The sequence below is a fragment of the Neomonachus schauinslandi genome, chromosome 1, assembly GCF_002201575.2.
Source record: "Neomonachus schauinslandi chromosome 1, ASM220157v2, whole genome shotgun sequence".
NCBI classification, from domain to species: Eukaryota; Metazoa; Chordata; class Mammalia; order Carnivora; family Phocidae; genus Neomonachus; species Neomonachus schauinslandi.
Genome location: NC_058403.1, coordinates 202784303 through 202802553, shown reverse-complemented (window position 1 = coordinate 202802553; position 18251 = coordinate 202784303). Strand labels below are relative to the sequence as shown.

Here is an 18251-nt window from a genome sequence, read left to right as displayed (position 1 = left end):
CAGGGCGGTGTCTGCCGCCCGCCCCCCCCCCGCCCGGCCGGGCCCCCCTCACCGGCAGGGTGGGGCGGGCTCGCTCTCCCCACCCCAGAGCGGAGCGGGCCGTCCGCGTGAGCGCTGGTGTTGGGTTCCTCTAAGTGAGAAACACACGCAGAGACACTAAGAGTGCAGGCTCTCCGAGGGCGTCACTCCGTGACCTGAAGATGCCTCAGATCAGCTTCCTTAGAACCTTTGTTTCTGCAGGGACCGCGAGTAGCTAACGTTTGGGGACAAAATTTCAACTCAACTAAAGTAACTGAACTACGGGGCCGTGAGCACGTCTTAGAGGAATCAGGTTTCAAATTCTCACCTGGATCCTCTGAGACAACATTCCCTTCTCTAAAACTAAACATCTAAAGTAAAAATGAAAGCCCTGTGTAACTCTGCCAATCAGAAAGGGTCTGATTTTCTGTTTGTAACCGGCGCCTGGCCCGGGGCCCGTCCTCCACACGCTCCTCCTGGCCTAGGTGGCAGCTCCGAGCGGACTGCGGGGAGGTGCGAACAGCCGTGTCTTCAGGTGTCGGGAATTCGTATCCAGGGGTGGAGGGTCTCGGGTTTCTCACTTCTCCGTCAAGGGAAGGAGGCTTGTGGCTGGGCGGCCGGGGCATCTCCGGGTGGGTTCCGGCTTCTACGGGAGAGCTGGTTTGCAGGCGGGGCCTGGGGCCCCCCACGCTCTGGAGCACGGCCCTCTCCCTAGGCATGCTGTCGTCTTCCTTCTCTTCTGTCGCTCCCCAAGGATGGAGACTGGCCACCGAGCCGTCCCTACCATCTGTCACTGCCAGTAAGCCAGGAAGGTCCCAACGGCTCCTGCCCGCGGAGCGCCTACTTGCACTCGTCCCTGGCCTTCATGCGGGCAATGAAGGAGTAGCTCTTGTTCCGGCGGTAGTTCTCGTAGGGGTCGTCCAGGGCCACGCCCACACCCTTGTACTGGTCCCACTTGTCCCGGACGTCCCCCCCCTTGATGGGGTCCTGGATCCCTTGCTCTTTCACGCCGAGGCCACCAGATCCACTCCAGCCTTAAGAAGAAAGGGGGGAGGGCAGTTACAACCCACGGAAGTCGAAATTTGGCCCATTTATCCATGAACTTAAGCAAGACTTCACATGCAGAGCTGAATGACACGCGCCCGTGTGGTTTTACACACGTGAGGCGGCTGCAGTGAGAAAGAACGTGCAGCGAGAACTCGGCGGGTTCGCCCTTGCTAGTTCTGGCAGCGAGCCGGAACCTTCTCTGGCTCCCCAGCCCCGAAAGCCCAAAGCGGGTGGTGGTTCTTCCCAGGAACCTTACCCATTTTCACCAGCATCTGATGTCCTTTGTTCTCTTCCCCGAGCCTTGAATCAGGTATAGGAGGTGCTGAATTAGAACCCAGACCAGCCGAGGAACTAAAATTAAGACAGGTTACGTTTTTTAAAAAAGAGTCGATACATTTATTGGAATGAAAACTCTGAGAACATTACAGCGTGTGGCGGACGTGAACATTCACCAGCGTTAGAGGGGCACGCGGGGACACACACACATCCCAGCTCTCTAGCCGCCTTCTCCGTCATCTTCGGGTGCCAGGTAGGGGAGCTCCCTCCCCTGGGCCCTGCCCCACACCGAGCAGCAAGGGCAGGTCGCACGGAACCCCCGACCGGCTCAGAGACAGCCCGGCTGCTACCTCACGCTTTACGACATTACCATCAACAGGTAAGAGCGAGGTGTGAGACGAGGAGGCGCCGCTGTCACTGGGCTAGGACTCGGGGTCCCTGAGGGGCCACCTCAGCACAGGCCCCCGGGAGCGCATCTTCCAGCGACAGGTCTCCACACTGACAACAAAGCGTCAGAGGGCTCCGGCGCGACCAGCGGTCACTGGACAGTTAAGACAGAAATCTTACGGCGGGGTGGGGCTCCTGGACCGCGACCGACGTCTCCTTCCTGGGGAGTAGGACTTGGAGCGCGAGCGGGAGCGGGAGCGGGAGCGGCTGCGGGACGAGCGGGAGCGGCTGCGGCTCCTGCGGGGAGGACAGAGCGGGCGGTGGGCGGCGGCCACGGGCGCCCCACAGGGGCCTCGGCGGGCGCGCGCGGCCCCCCGCCTACCTGGAGCGGGAGCGGGAATAGGAGCGCGAGCACGAGCGCGATCTGGACCTGGAGTACGAGCCCGATGACTTGGACGACCTCGAGTTGGAGCGGGAGGAAGAGCGCCCCCGGCTTTTGGATCTGCTCCGGGACCGTGAGGGGCCGCTGCAGAGAGAGGCCTGGTGAGCGGCAAGCCCCGAACTTTCCGGAAGACCCCAGGTGGGCAGGGCTGGGTGCAGACCTGCCTGGTCCCCTCAGAGGACCAGGCTCCCAGCGCGCGGTTGATCACGCACGACAGCAAAGCTCTCCTGGGCTGGCGTCTTAGGCGTTAAGGGGGCCCTGCAGGAAAACCCACCGCAGACCCGAGCAGAGACAGGACCGTCCTCCCTCTGGCCCGGTGGGGGAGACAGGACAGCCCGGGCATGGCTGGATGGCGGGTCCGTCAGGGCGTCTGACGGTGGCCCGGGCAGGGGCCCGCTCTGGCTGGGGACGCGGGCCCACCGCGCGCAGGAACCCACGTGCTCACCTGTTGCGCTTTTCCTGGCCCTTCCTCCGCCGCGCCCGCATTTTTGCTCGGAAGAACTCATAGAGGCCGTTCTGCTCCCAGCCTTCGCTGTAAGACAGGGGCGTTTCCTGTGTGACCCTGCCCGCCTCCCTCCCGCCGGGAACTCAGGTGCAGGTCAGCAGGAGTAAACCCCAGCGGACACGTGTCCGGGCGTGCAGCCCCCCTTCCCTCCCGCCCTCGCTCGGATGCCCAGCGGGGTCCGGCACCGTGCGGGGAAGGAGAGCGGCAGGGTGCACGCCTGGCTCCTGTGCCTTTTCCACATCGATGTTTCCCAGAATAGCTCAGATGGCTCCTACGGCCTGTGATCTAACTAACTGGGGCAAGGAGCTCTAACTCCTAGATGGACAGGCCTGTGAGCCAGCACCAGGCAGGAGGCGGTTCTAGCCGGACTGGTGACGAGTCCGCTGGAGGGTGTCCTGAGGGGGGCTCGTGACAAAGCCTGGAGCATGCGGCTGCCAGCTTCTGAAACACGCCACGCCAGAGACGGCAACTTGCCCCAACGTGTCCCCACCAGAGAGGCCCTCCACTGAGAGCCGCCGTACGTGGGACACACGTTACCCACGGCCAGGGGAGCGACAGGCCCGAACTCGGCCTGGCTTTACAGGCCGCCCCCTTCCTCACCTGGGCCTCCCACCACCCCGGGTCCCCGGGCAGAAGGCACCCGTGGGCATGAAGCAAACTCGGGGGGAGGTCAGGCCAGGAGAGGGGACAGAGGCCGCCCCCCCCTCCAAGTGCCGTACCTGTTCCTGGGCCTGTCGTGGGAGGGGGGGCTGTAAAAGGCCTCCACGGCCGCCAGCAGCCTCTCGCTGGGCGGCATGGGGGGCGGGAGGCGGATGTCTTTTGGGTCCAAAGGCTTGTACTCGTGGTCTTCCAGCTGCAGTGGGGGAACACAGCTATCAGCGCCCCCCTGCCAGAGCCGCCCTCAGGCCCACCCGGGGTGCTGCAGCGACCGAGGAGCAGGGCCGGGGGCACACAGGGTTACCCCACGCCCATGATCTGACTCCTAAGTGAGGCGGCAGAGGACTTCCTTGGGGCCAATAAAGGCCTCTCCAGAAAACACGTGAGACACAGCCTCCAAGCTGAGGTGACGGAAAGACCCCTCGGTTTCCTCAGACACAATACGGGTCCCAGATGCCGCCACCCGCACACTCTGCCCCGTGCTCCCGAGTCCTACCCCGGGACCCCCACGCAGGGAATCCGCTCGCCAGAAGCCAGCTCAGCTCGCCCTGCTGCCCCAGCGTGGCCCTTCTCAACCTCCGGTCTGATGGCGGCTCCTCCCTCAGGTCTCCGGAGCTGCTCCCGATCGGCCTCGCCGCCCTCGCCGCCCCCCGGCGCTGCCCCTCCCGTGGCCCCCGTAGGCCCAGCTCAGAGGCCGCCCCCTTCTCTGAGAAAGCCCTCCACTGTCGGCCCTGGACACGGTAGCTTCCCAGGGCCAGGACCAAGAGGGACCCGCACCTCGCACCCGGCCCGGCCCACTCACGGCCACAAGGCGTGCAGCCCACCGGGAGGGACGTGCGGAGCAAGCGGAGGAGACACAGGCCTTGCTCATTTTGCCTCAGGAATTCAAGATGAGGAAGAGGCACCGGCTCAGACGCATTCCCACTGACTAGTCATGTTCGCTGGGCGTAGCAACAAGCGGGAAGGGGACCTGGGAAGCAGCGTCTGTCCCCTGCCGGGAAACAGGCGCCACGCACGAACTTCTCACGGGGAGGCCGAGGAACCGGCACGAGTGTGTGCTATGAAGCTGGGTGCTCGCCGTGGCGACGTTACCTTCACGAGGGGGGCCATGAGCCCCGCGGGCAGATCGAAGTAGGGCACGTTGGGCACCAGGCTAGGGTCGTCATGGTTGATGTGGGGAGGGCCCTGTCGCCGCATGTGGGGGGGGCTGCCCATTGAAGCCATGGGGAGGAGGGCCGAAGTCGGGGTGCTGGGGCCCACCCCAGGGTGGGTGCTCGTTGATCCCAGGATGAGGCATGCGGTGGCCAGGGTGGTGGTGAGGGGGTCCCATCTCTGCAAAACAGAAACTCCTCTCAGGCCTACCGGGCAGTCGTGCGCTGGGTGGTGCCCATGGCGCAGTCGAGATGTGCAAGGGGCCGAGTGCCCGGGCAGGGGGCTTCGATGAGGGGGCCCACACCTGCCTCTGGGCAGTGCTGTCCAGCACTCCTCTCCCGCTGCTGCTCGCCGCCCGGGGTGATGTAGCCAGGTGGGGAGGGGCCGGGCCTGGGCGGATCTGTCCTGCACCCACAACACGACCCAAGGTGGAAGGAGGAACAAGGGAAATCACAAAATCTTAAAGTAGCAACATTACGGGCCGAATCGGTATTGCCGTATTTGGAGAAAGGGCATTTTAAAAAGGTGATTCGCTTGAGGTGAGATCCCGCAGGTGGGCCCCGATCCGACGTAACTGGCATCCTGCTAAGGGGCACGGGAAACCGATGCACCCAGAGGGAAGAGGATATGAAGATGGGGAGAAGACCCCATGGTCTCAGATTCCCAGCCCCCAGAGCTGGGGGGAAGCCGCCCGCTGGGCGCTTTGTTACCACAGCCCCGGGAAGCGCGTACCGGCTGTATGTGTGCTCACTGGTCTCGGCTCAATTTGTAGCCGAGAACGGAGTTTAAAGTAAAAATAGAAGCAGCAAGAGAGTAGAAACGAATTTTTCTTGAAAAAAGAAAAATCAAAAAGTCTAGAGATCCTTCAAAGAAAAGCAATGAAAAAAGCTGGTGAAAACAGCGAGACAGGGAATGGGGAAGGGCCCCGCAGGTGCCGTGGGTCCTGAACCCCCTGCGCTGCCCGCCCGTCCGCTGCGGGGCTTGCGAGCGACTCTCCTTCCAGAGGGCCCTTATCCTTCCCCCTCCCCGGGTCTGTGGGCAGCGGGAACGGGACCTCACCTCTAAGGCCGCCCAGTGTGTGCCACATGCCTGCACCCAGACTGCCCGTCTGTCTCCCCACTTTCCCCAGGGCCCGGACGGGGCTTCTACACCATCCCAGGACCCCCCGCCCCACCCCGCCCCTGGCTTGTCACCCTGACTCAGGAGACCTCCCAGGTCCCGCAGCGATGACGTGAAGCAGCACCACCCGGGGAACAAGGGGCAGGACGGGGGCCGGTCCCCGCGGAGGGCACCCTGGCACTCACCAGCAGGGAAGTCCCCCTGGGGGTAGTCGAAGCGGTGAGGGTAGGGCGGCCGCTCAAAGGGGTGCCGCGGGGGGAAGTCGTCCTGCATGAAGCGGGGCGGGAAGCGGTTGAAGTTGTGGGGGTGCGGCGGCTGGTTGAACTGTGGGTGCTGCTGGTGCGGCGGGAAGGGGCCCCGGAAGTGCGGTGGCCGCTGCATGCGGAAGGGCGGCTCACGCTGGCCCCCGCCCCATGGCGGCTGCTCGTGCTGGCTGTTCCAGGGGCCCTCGAACTGGCTGTTCCAGTTGGGGTCAGGCTGGCTGTTCCAGGGCGCGTCGCGCTGGCCGTTCCAGCCGGGGTCCCCGCGCTGTTCGCCCCACATGCCCTCGTGGCTGTTGTTCCAGGGCGGACAGTGGGGCGGCCCGCCCTGATGGTGCGGGTAGGGCGGCTGCTCAGGAGGCTGCAAGGCAAGGGGCGGACGTGAGCCCCTCCCGAGGCCTGGCCGACCGCCGGCCACACATCCGTGGTGTGGCTCTCCAACCGTGGAGGCGACCTGGCCCCCGCCCCGGTGCTGCCTCCTTCGCTCTGCCATGCAGCAGGGGCTGGGGTGCCTGGGCTCAGACACCGAGGGTTTCCCGTGCCCACACCCGAGCTGGGCAGGCCCCCAGCGCCAGGGATCCCAACACTCCCAGCTCGGCTGCCTGATCCGGAAGCTGCCGGGCGCGCTCCGATTCCCGCGCCCCTGGGTGGCCGGTGCAGAGGTGCATCCCCCACGGCCTGCAGAGTGCAGGGAGGAGCTGGGCCCCAGGGACCCACATGACAGCCCCTTCCCTGTCACGTTCCCCCGTGCCCTGCGTGGTCTTCTGGGTCACCTCCCATATTGACTACTTGCTTTCAAATCCTGTCGCAGGAAATGTCTTTCTGTGGGTGGGAGAGAACATAAGCTCTGGATCTCAGCTGCTGCTATGAGACTTAAAACTGGGATTTTAACCCCAAACTCAGGGCCAGGGTGGGATATGCCTAGGAGTGGATCACTAGGGGACCCATCTTCAGGGTCACAGCTGGTTGGCCCTGTGGAATGCCCACAGAGGCGGGCCTGGGCCACACCACACCCTCAGGTCTTTCAAGAAGTCAGAAAGCCAGATTCTAAATATGGGAATTATTTCGGAGTGCCTGGGTGGCTCAGTCGGTTAGGCATCCAACTCTTAATCTCAGCTCAGATCATGATCTTGGGGCCGCTGAGTTCAAGCCCTGCACTGGGCTCCACGCTGGGTGTGGAGCCTACCAAAAATCTAATCAAATCAAATCAGTAAGTCAATATTTTAAAAATGTTACTTCAAAATGTGTAAGATCCCATGTGGGCAGGCCAGGCCAAGAGTACCTCTGCCCCAGGGCAGACCCTCAGCGAGGGCACCCTTGTCATCATGAGCCCATCCCACAAGCCCCCAGAAAGAAGGCTGACCTTGGAGACACCTACACAAGGGGTATGAGAACTGTTCCCTCATCAGACGGTGCCCATAAAATGCCTGATACCACATGGCTCACAACTGGCATTCATAGGTGGAAGCTGATTTTATGGGTATACCCAATCTTTTGTGAAATTAAGTAATCTCTTCTCCTGAAGCTCAGGTTTGGGGCGGGGAGGGGTACAATGGGCAACTCAAAGCCATAAGCCCCATTTGTCAGTCCAGAGCAGTCTCCCTCCCGCCCTCCCCAGTCACCTGGCAGGGCCGCAACCACTAGGCCCCGTCAAGGGGAAGGTGGACGTCCAGGAAAGGCCCGGGCTGTGCCCAAAGGCTCCACTGGATCAGATCCAGTGGCCAGAGAGCAAGTGGATGCTTCCAGCGTTTCCCAGTCATGCTAAGCTGGATGAGATGACCCCTGCCCTGGCCTAGAAGTTTCTGACCCCAAAGAACCAGAGGGAGTGACCAGCATCTCTGCCCCAGAAAGCACCGCCAGCCCTACATGTCCGACCTTCCCTTTCCTCATGCAAGCACAATGTTCTTTCCAGGGAGACAAATGTTGGCCCCATGCTGGCTGAACCAGTTAGAAAGTGGACGGAAACCGCTCACCTTGCTGTATTTGACCCTTTGAAATTGCCCATCCCTCACAGGAACACAGGAACCAATGTTCCTAAGAGGTCCGGGTGGTCAGCACTGGTCGGGTGTGAAGCCCTGACTGTCCTGGCCTGCCCCCACCCGCCCAGCCTGGGCCCCGCTGCAGAAATCTCCGTTTCCCCAGCAAGCCACTACCAGCCCGCTGACCCACACAGGAGAGGGTCCACCCGCCCCCACAAGTCTGGGAAAATACCTGCTGCTGGCCCCAAGGAGCAACGGGATGAGGCTGGTCAAACCACGGGGGCTTGTTGGGTGGGATCTGATCGTGGGGCCCAGGGCCCCGGGGGCCGCCAGACGCAGGATCCTGGACTCCTCCCGAGCCGTCATACTCCGAGGAGCCGGGCATCTGGATGGGAGGCTTGCTGTCATCTAGAGCCAGGCAAGAGGGTGGTTAACGGAGGCAATGGTCAGCGAGCACCGCCTGAAACCATGTTCGACAGCCATCCAGGACCAACCCAGGCTGGGCCTTTACGTCTCGGGAAATCCTTGCTGCGTGAGCCCACCCGAAATTGATGGCCTCCAGGACGGCGGCGAGCGGCGGGGAGGCTGACCTCACACGGGGCACGCCCCCTTCTTTGAAACCTTAACTTACTCTGTACCTATTCTAGCTTGCTCAAAAATTTTCATTACTGAATTTTATTAAAAACCCTTTCCGCGTCTACTTGAAAGATCATTCTTTCCCACCTCATTTGTCTTATGAGACTTCTAAGTGCTAAACCATCCTTGCACATTCCTGGGGCAAATTCTCTCTCATCATGGTGTATCTTTTTTAATGCTTTGCTAGATTTCAGGTGTGAAGTATTTCTGCATCTTTGTTCAAAAGGGATACTGCCTGATATCCATACTTCCTTTTCTTTGTCCATCTGGTATAAAATTAGCCTGGTCTGGAAAGCTGATTTGGGCAGCTTTTTCTCTGTGTTCTCTGGGATGGTTGTACAGGAAAGGAATCCCCTGAGCTGTAAGGTTTGGTGGCATTTGCCTATGAAATCCTTGGGCCTGGTGTTTGGGAACAGGTTAGAATCCGGCCCTAGAACCGGGCCCACAGAACCAGAGCCCTTGTTTGGGGGGGAGAAGGCTGCTTTCTTGGAGCGGCCCCCCAGGGAGCCCCGTACCAGGCTGGGTGGTTGGCGGGATGGCAGGAGCGGGTGTGGGGGCCGGCGGTGGGGCAGGTGGCGGCGGGGTGGCCTTGACCTCAGCCTCCATTTGTGGCATCTGAATTTGCTGCTGCTGCTGCTGGGCCAGGCTGTTGACAAACTCCTCGTGCTGCGTCTTCAGGGTCTGGATCTGCTGCTGGAAGGCGAGCTGCACCGGCTGGACCACCGAGGAGTACTCATTGATGAGTGTTGCCTGGCAGGGAGAGCGGAGAGCGGCCGGCACTCGGGATGGACTCTTCGGGGCCTGCTGCCGAGTCCCACCCCTTCTGGAGCCACTCAGGGAACAAGCCCTGGAAAGCCCGGGGAGCTCGGAGCAGTACAGTCTAGACAAGCACAGAGCATCTCACTCCAGCCCAAAGCTGGTCACGAGAATGCTAGATTCAGCGAGGTTTGGGAGTCCCTGCTAATGGGAAGGCGCGACGACAGCCACACCCTGTCCTATCACACGACCGTCACAGACATGACCTGGACAAGCGTTCCAGGCTGCCGTCACGGGCCGTGCCGCTCACTCGCCACCTGGCTTTGAGCAAGTCCCAACCTCGCTGAGCCTCGGTTTCCTCAGCTGTAAAATAGAACAGTAACAGGACCCCCCTCCAAGAATTTTGGAGGAGAACTCAGTGAGGTAACGAGAAGGGACCAGGGCAGCTGAGTAAACATGAGTGGCGGTCACCAACTCAAGAGGGACAAAGCAGTTCACACCACTGTGATAGGCTGCAATAAGTCTGCTGCTTTATTTAACAACAAAGGGGGGAAAATTTTAAAAGCATAACACGCATGTTCCTCGCTGGCCTGAGTATGAAAGCTTCTCCCCTGTGGGGAGGGGGGTGTTCCAGACCATCACAGAAAAACGGTCAACACAGCTTCCAACATTCAGCCAGATCCTTGCAGAAAAAAACGACCGCTCTCAGGCTGAGAAAAGGGAGCATGAGCTCTACCTTTTCTTCTAGCAGCTGCGGATGGGGCCATGATGCCGGCACCACAGCAGAAGTGACCAAGGAGACCTGGCCGGCCCCCCACCCCCGTCCTCTGAGCAGATGCCTCCCCGGAGAGAAGGCAGACGTGCACACGGGGAACGCTGCCTACGCACAACGTGACCGCGGCAGCCTAGACGACACCGAGGCTTGCTTACGCTTCCATCGTGCAGAAGCCAGCCCGGAGGACCAGAGCCGACGGGCCAAAGACACCGCCAGTAGCTGTACCTGGGCAGGGCAAGCTGGCCACAGGGGCGCCAGGAAATGCAGTCCGGCAGGCTCACCTGGGAAGGGCTCACTGGTCACGGTGGATGGGACAGGAGCCCCCAGAGGCTGCTGCTCACCACCAGTCCAGACACAGGTGGGAGCCTGTCTGGAAAATGCTACCTGGCCTCTGAGCTCACCAGCCCACCAGCCGTTCCCAGCCCCTCAGGCGGGGGCTGCAGGCCACCTGACTTCCGGGAGTGTGCTGTGGTGGTGGCCGCCACTCCCTCTGCAGATAGCCACCCCGGTCCCAGGGCGCCGTGCAGGTGGGGAGGGCACCCACCTGGTACTGGCCGAGCCCCAGAGCCGGGCTCTGTAGCTGCTGGATGATGGAGTCGTCAAAATAGCCGTTCTTCTCCCAGAGCTGCAGGAGCTGGGTGTGGGGCAGGAGGGGGAGGCCGCGTCAGCAGGAAAACCAGCATGCCCCGTCCCCCCCGCCTTCCCTCTCCCGGCTGCCCCACGTACCCGGGCGATCTTTTGCTGCTTGTCCTCCTCCACGGCCAAGAAGCTGGTGCAGTAGATGGGCACCACGACTTTCTGCAGGGCGGCCAGCAGCTCCCTGGCCTGCTTGCGCTGGCTGTGAGGGAGAGACCTTCCGCGCGTCAGGGCCCTGGGGCGGGACCCAGCCACGCGCCCGTTACCACTGCGGCTCCAGCCACAGCACCCTCTGCCTTCTCGGGACGCGGGCTGGGCTCCCTACAAGACCTGTGCTGGCGCCTGGGCCCAAGGGACAGGCCGACAGCAGTGGGAGGAGGCAAAGAGCAGCCTGGGGACCTTCAGAGCAAGGGCTATCACCCTGGTCTCATCAGAAAAATAAGCCTTCCCTCCCGGGGTGGCGCAAGGACGCACGAACCCACGGACCCGAGGCCTGTAGGAGCCCCAGCTGTCCACGTGGCCTCCCTCAGCCCTGTCACCCCCTGTGCACAAGACCTCGGCTTCAGCCCCGCTTTCGGGAGGCAGAGGGAGCGTGCGGGCACGCCAGGCAGCCTGCCCTCCCATCCTCCTGGGGGCGCTGCAGAGGCCCCTGGGGCTGTGCCGTAAGGCGACAGAGGCCGATGGCACGCATGTGGCCTCCTGGAGGAGGATGCGGGGTCGGAGGTGAGCAACCCAGAAGCCCTCCCAGCACCAAGCTCACCAAGGGTGCTCAGAGCCAGCAGTGAGTGCAGGGCTGGAACGCCGGGACAGGGAGGGGAGGGGGACAGGGTGAGCGGCACGTGGCTTCTGGGCAGAGCACAGCTCAAGAGCGGCATGGCTGGACAACTGCCAGCAACGGGCCATGGCCCTGCATAGCTGCCCTGGTCAGCAGAGCGGCTGGTGGAAGCAGGAGAGCCAAGAAGGTTCTGAGCAGCTGCTGACCTCCCAATAGCAGAGAAATAGAGGGACGAGGCAGGGAGTGGCCAGTGTGGCACAGGAAACGGGGAGCAGAGGGGCGGGGACCCGGGCTGCGCACACGCACAGCAGGAGATGGAGCAAGATGGGGGAAGGGTGGGGGAGAGGCAGAGTCCGTTTCTGCTGCTCTCACGGGAGCCGTCCCCTTTGGCCAGGCCAAGCTCAAAGCCAAACTTGACAGCCAGTCCGGACGGCTGAGCGCCAGCCTCGCGAGCAACGTGCGCTTCCGCCGGTCCCCTCCCCGGGCCTGCTCTGGCCCAGGTGTCTGGGTTTGTTAAGTGAACCTCTATCATAAGGGACCAGACGCGGCACAGGAGCAAACACCAGCCTGGCCTTGGGAGGGCTGGGGGGAGGTGGGCGGGGGGCTGGTCTTAGCGGGGTGGGACAGAGGGTAGCAGAGAGGACCCCATGGGGGGGGACCCTGCAGGAGAGTCAGGTGACAGGGCGGCGTCTGTGCGTAGATCACGCGAAGAGAAGCTGGCACTGGATACAAACGGATGCGGAAAGACACCCAGAGGCTGCCCCAAGGAGAGTGAGGAGGGGACAGTGGCCCAGGTGAAGTGAAGGGTCCAGGGAAGAGGCCAAGATGTACTGGGGTGGGCTGTCCTCCCGACGGAGAGCTCCTGGCTCAGACCAACCCTCCTCTAGGGTCTTTGGACAAGTGGCCCCCACAGTCCCAGGACAGGCCAGGCTACTGAGCACAGCACGGCAGCCCAGTAGTGGGCCAGAAAGAGCGAGAGGAAAGGCGGGGTCTGGCGGGGCCCTCACCAGTGGTGCAGGACATCGTTGATCAGGTAGATGAGGTGCAGCCGCAGCTCGAAGTGCGCCCCGTCGGCTGTGATGCGGTTCCGGAGGTGGCCCGCCATCAGCTCACAGTGCGGGGGGGACTTGGCATTGCTGAACATCCAGTTCTTCCCGGCCTGCAACAGCCAGGCTGACGGTGAGCCAGAGCGTGTGCAGGCGCCCGGGAGGGTGAGGGCACACCCCGAGGGCGTGGTGTCCCAGGGCTCAGGGGCACACCGAGGCTGCCACCTGCCTCCTGGCTCCGTCTCGGCCCCGCGAGCAGCACACCTCGCCCACGTGCTGTCCTGCCCACGGTGCTCACGAGGGAAGGGGAGGGACAGACAGGGCTCCCCTAAAGCAGTCCCAGCCTGCAGCGGGCTCCCCCCTCAACAGGAGCACCAAGTTCTGGGAGCACCCCCCCCCAGCCCCCACCTCCCCTCACCGAGATGGCATCTTTGGTACATGTGTCGATGATGGGTTGCAACAGGTTGTCAAACTCATTCATGTCCAACTGGGTCTCCTCCAGGAGCTTCTGCATCTGCTGCTCTACGGCGTGGGCCACAGCCGCGGTCACCTGCTCCTGGGAGGCCGAGCAGGATGGAGACTGCGTGAGGAGGGACCTCAGCCCAGGACTAGCCTGGTCCATCTGTGCCCTGCCTCCCAGCACCAGGAGGTCACACTCAAAGCCTGACACAGGTATCTGGGACAGTCATGGTCACGGCCATGGACACAGCAAGCAGAGGATAAAGCAAGACAGGACACAGCAGGAAATGACGTCTGCCCCGAGGTGACGGATAGAAAAACGAACACCCAGAAGAACGAGGAACCTCAGCAAATCAATTCAACAAAAACAAAAAAAACCGAGGGATAGGTGTGGACAGACAACATCACTGAGAGGACATCCAGACTGTCGCCAGTCAAGGGAAAGGAGAGCCACCGCACTAGCCATCAGGGACACGGGGCCCCGCACTAGATCCACGCACTGGGAAGTGGCCGTCGGGCCTCCCGGTCCCCCATGAGCTGTGTGTGGAAACAGAGGGGGAAACGGACGGGGAGCTTTCTAGAAGGTTTTCGGCAAAATCACGGTAATCTTACATCTGTATCCAGTAATAAAAGCGCAGCTAGTGTTTCAGAGATCTTATTTTTTACTTGTTTTGTTTTTCTGGCAATTCATCCTGTTGCACTCGGCCAAAAACTCAGACGATGACAAACCAGGACAAAAGGGTCCTTCCGCACGACAGCATGGGGCGACCTAGCGAGGAGCCGGAGCCAAGGGCACCAGAGGCCACCTGGACTTCACTGTTACACAGTTTCCAACGTGCGCCACCCCCCCAACCTTGGGTGTCCATCCCCGCACAAAGGGTGTCGTGCATCAAAGAGCTTGTGGCATGATTTCACCCACAAGAAGCAGCAACCCGTGCCCAGCATCAGGGGTCGAGCTGAACACACCACACGTGGCGGCAGCCCCGTCCTCCTGCTGATGAGTGGTGAGGAACTCTTCTGATGTACGAGGCAGGCTCAGGCTGAGCTCCAGGTAGCCAGCTCAGGACCCGGAGGGGAAGCGGGAGGGGAAGCGGGGAAGAGGAGCGGGCCCGTACCTGTCTGAGGGCTAACAGGTGCTGCTCCTGCTGCTGCAGGTTCCACTGGCTCTGCTGGATGAGCTCGTCCATGGATGGGGCTCCCTGGGCCGGTGGGATGGGCGCAGCCGGGGCCAGCGGGGGCTGCGGCAGGGGAGGCAGCGCCGCGGCCGGCTCCAGCTCCGGGGCCTGCTGCTTGCAGATGACTGGCAGGAGAGGAGGAAAGGCGGCCCCCATGAGGAGGTGGCCCCTCGGCTGCTGCTCAGGCAGCTCCAAGCCAGAAACTGCCCCTGCCGATCCTCGCCACCCACAAGAGGACCCCGGTGCCGCACTGCAGCCCCCTCGCTCTGCGCCCGGCCCCCCCACTCACAGGGCCCAAGCCCTGGACCCTTTCCGGTGGGATGTCACCTTGCCCCTCTCCCGCCCACCATCTGGCCTGGCCCAGCGACCTTCCAGCTGAGACCAAGCCCATCCCCCTCCACCCCTCACCCAGGCCGGAGCCTCGGCTGAACCCAGACCACGGCCACTGGCGGACAAACGGCCCTCCCCAAGGGTGTCTCTCGTGTCCCGTCCCCGCCACCTCCTCAGCAGCTTCTGTCTGTAAAAACTCTCCCTTTGCCCCCCGGCCCTCTGGCAACGGTCTTATAGCTGAGACTCATCTTCAATCCTTCAGCTCCCGTTTAGGTCGGCCCATGGCCGTCTGGCTGTGCATCCCCACCCCGGGTCACTGTGGACATCCTTCCTCAGCCCCGTGGCCCCGTCTCAGGTCCTTGTCTCACGTGGCCTGTGTGGCCACCCCCAGGCCCCTTTGTCTTCCTCTGCCGGACCCCTGAATGCGGGGATGCCTGGGCTGCCCTCTCCCCTGGGCCAGCCACAGGGCAGTGGGACACAGGAGCTGCGAGGCGGCAATTACTGTGTGCGAGCCATGCTCCTTCCTCTACCGTCTCCTGGAGTCCTCGCGCGATGGATCTGATCATGGACCAGACAGCCCACCCACCTTCCAGAGGCACCGCACACAGGCCCGCGTGTCCTCTCGCCACGTGCTCCCCTCCCCACGGCCCCTCCCGGCCCCCGTGGCTGGCACGGCTATGCCCACACCCGGAGCCCAGAAGGTCTGGGCACTTCTTTCTCCCTTGCACCTCGCACTAACAAGCCACCCCGTGTAGTGAAGTCAGGCTCCTAGATGACACTCCAGCCTGTGTCCCTGCCGTCCCTGCCGTGACTCTGCTGTCACCTGCATCACCCTTGGAACTGATCTCCCTGCATCGGGTCCCGCCCCTGTACTTCTCAACAGCACGGCCGGAGGCTGCTGTTTCACGTGCAGTCTGAGGGCCGGCCCTGGGCAAAACCCGGACCAGTCAAGTATAGACGTGCCAAGGGATCCTTCTGGCACCTTTATAGCAACTCGATGTTTCACAGATCATGTTTTATTGTATTTTGCAAAAGTGTACTTTCCACAACAGGTTGGAAGTTCTATAAAACGAAAAATAAAAGCTAGTCCTTCACTGGACTTTGCAAAGCGCCATTCTAGAAAAGCCTCGGGGCTCACTCTTCTCAAACTACCCAGGTGTAGCGCCAGCTACAGTGGATAAGCCCGCTCCACGACCCAGTCCTGAAATCCTCCAGGGCCTCCCCAAAGCTTCCGGGAGAACTCCTAAGTCCTTGGCCAGCCAGCCCTCCCTCCTCTGCACCCTGGCCTCTGTCCACTCCAAGCATCCCCCTTTCTCTGGACTTTAGCCACTCGGAGCTATTGCCCCCCACTCCCAGCCCAAGGCTCTTTCCCCGGCCTGAACACTTTTCTCTTCTTTGTTTCCATGAGAGGGGGGAGGGTCAGAGGGAGAAGCAGACTCCCTGCGGAGCAGGGAGCCTGATGCGGGACTCAATCCCGGGACTCCAGGATCATGACCTGAGCCGAAGGCAGTCGCTTAACCAACTGAGCCACCCAGGCGCCCCTCTTCTTTGTTTCCATCTGGCTAATTCGGACACATTCTTTAATCTCAGCTGAAACATTGTTGCCTGCAGAAGGCATTTCCTGAACCCCCATCTCCCCCTGCTAGAAGCACCATATCCTTCCCCCCATTACAGTACCAAGTCCTAAGTGGCGTCTGATTTCTGACCCTCCAAGGAGGGAGTGGGCTCCCCTTGCAGGGAAAACAGCGTCTTACCTCACGGTCATGCGAGCCAAAGTCTTCCTCTGCCCGGTTATGCCACCCTCATCAATATCCGACTGATGCCCCAGTTAATGAATTCTACCCCTTAACCCCACTTGCCCCCATGCCCACTCCCTCCTACTCAACCTGCTGACCTAATTCAGACCTTACCGTCAACGGCCCTGTTCATTCACCTGCAGACCTCCCCGGTCTGCAGCCTCCACTCACGCCCCCTCCAGCCTGTCCTCTACACTGGCCACACAAACCTGACCCACCTCTCCCTTTTTCAAACTCTCTTGTGGCTTTCCACCGCCTATAGCAGCAGTTTTCAAAGTGATGTGCTGGGGCTAAGGAATGGTTGCTCCAAAAACACTTAAGTGCATACAACAATTTGCCTACAATTTTAGGCAAATCTCCCCCACCCCCACCTCAAACCTAACTGGGCACCAGACGAAACCCTAGACTGTGGGAGAAAACCCGAACTTTCCCCCTGGCATTTACCACTCCAGATCAAACCCTTCCCCCCTCTACACACGTTCTATGCTCCAGCCATGCTGGGCCTCTCATGATTTCTCTTACCGCTCCCTAAACACATTGTATTTATTCAAACCACAGCACTTTTGCTGTTTCTCACAAACTTTTTATTGAACACCTACTAAGTCCCATGTAGTAGGGCACAACAATGACCCAAACAAGGTCTGGTTGGCCTCAGGGAGCTTGTAGTCTAGGAAAGATTCACCTTTCAATGCCCATCTACTTGGCAGCCCCCTGCTCATTCATTCAAACACTGTATCTAGAAATGTGGTATGGAACAAGGCAGATGTGGGCTCTGCCCTCAGGGACCCCACCACCTGGTGACTATCTATTATTCAAATGCCAGCTGTGATTCTTAAACCCACCTTAAACTCTTTGAGGGCAGGGCTGGCATCCTGATACCCAACCCGGTGAACATCGATAAACATCTGACAAAAACTAAAACCCAAAGAACAAGTCTTTTGGGTCTGGACTGCAAACACCTGAAATGCACAAAAATCTTGCTAGACCATCTACACAGAGAGCTCACAATGGGTGCTGGACAGTGCCTGCCAGGAGGGTCCCGGTCCAGCTTCTCTCATTTCCACCCTAGAAAACACCGAAACAGCCACTCTACTGCTGACCTAAGTCATCACATCTGCAAAAACTATAAAGAAATCCCTGATCCGGAGCCCAGGAGAAGGATCGATAACCTCATTCTCCATTACACTCGGGCCCAGCAGCCGCTAGGTGCAGGGCCCTGGGAACAGCGGAAGGCATCAAGAAGGCCCAGCTGCCCCATTTTCAGAGACAGAGCATGCGGCCCACAAGAAGGCGGTTTGTGGCAGAGCCCGAACTGGAGTCGGAGAAAGGAATCGCTCGAAGGGACGGCCTGAGAGCTGGAGAGAACTCACGCTGCTGCTGCTCCAGCGCCAGCTTGCACTTATAGTAACTGTAGAACTCGCCTCCGAACAGAAACGAGAATTTCGGGTTGTCCTTTTGCTTCTCCATCGTCATCTTCTCAAACTCGGGCCCGTTGCGAGCCACGAACTGGGCCAGCTTGTCGATGACATTTCGAAGTTCCTGGTCTGGAGGACGGAGAAAAGGCCACGCGGGTCGTCAGCGAGGACCGCCCAAATCCGGGGGCCCTGGTGTCCCAGCCCCCGTCCGCCGGGCCGGGGTCCCTAGGGTTGGGCTCCAGAGAGGCCGCCCTTGTACGGGTCCCGATAGGGGCCACACGCGCGCCGGGGATGCGGGGACCCGCGGGAGGCCGCAGGCGAACCCGGGAGGCCGAGCCCCGCCCCCTCCTAGGCCCGGAAACCCCGGAAGGCGGGGAGGGCCAAGAAGGGATTCCAGGGAGAGAGGAACGGTCCCCGAGCCCAGGCTGGGCCTCACCGTCGGGCGGCAGAGGCATCTCCATGGCTCCGGCCGCAGGGAACGTCCTCCGGCGCCTCACGATCGCCCACCAGCCCCGTCTGCGGAAGCCGGCCGGAAGTGGCGCGAGGGAGCCGTTTACGGCTGGCCTCGCGGGCTGCTTCCGCCCTCCACTTACGGCCGTCGCCGGGAAAC

The 18251-nt window shown here is 61.4% G+C and overlaps 1 protein-coding gene across 1 annotated transcript; it reads right to left on the bottom strand.

Moving 5' to 3' along the window:
- Positions 1 to 414: 414 nt before the first annotated feature.
- LOC110574566 (calcium homeostasis endoplasmic reticulum protein) lies at positions 415 to 18251 on the bottom strand. The gene is given in 18 exon segments (XM_021683277.2): positions 415 to 1052; positions 1322 to 1416; positions 1909 to 2025; positions 2111 to 2254; positions 2616 to 2702; positions 3395 to 3528; positions 4425 to 4538; positions 4540 to 4664; positions 5789 to 6224; positions 8075 to 8250; positions 8994 to 9228; positions 10554 to 10643; positions 10736 to 10847; positions 12428 to 12579; positions 12885 to 13022; positions 14041 to 14225; positions 17597 to 17770; positions 18078 to 18251. Coding segments are annotated over 18 exon segments (2733 nt in total). The 5' UTR covers positions 18103 to 18251; the 3' UTR covers positions 415 to 858.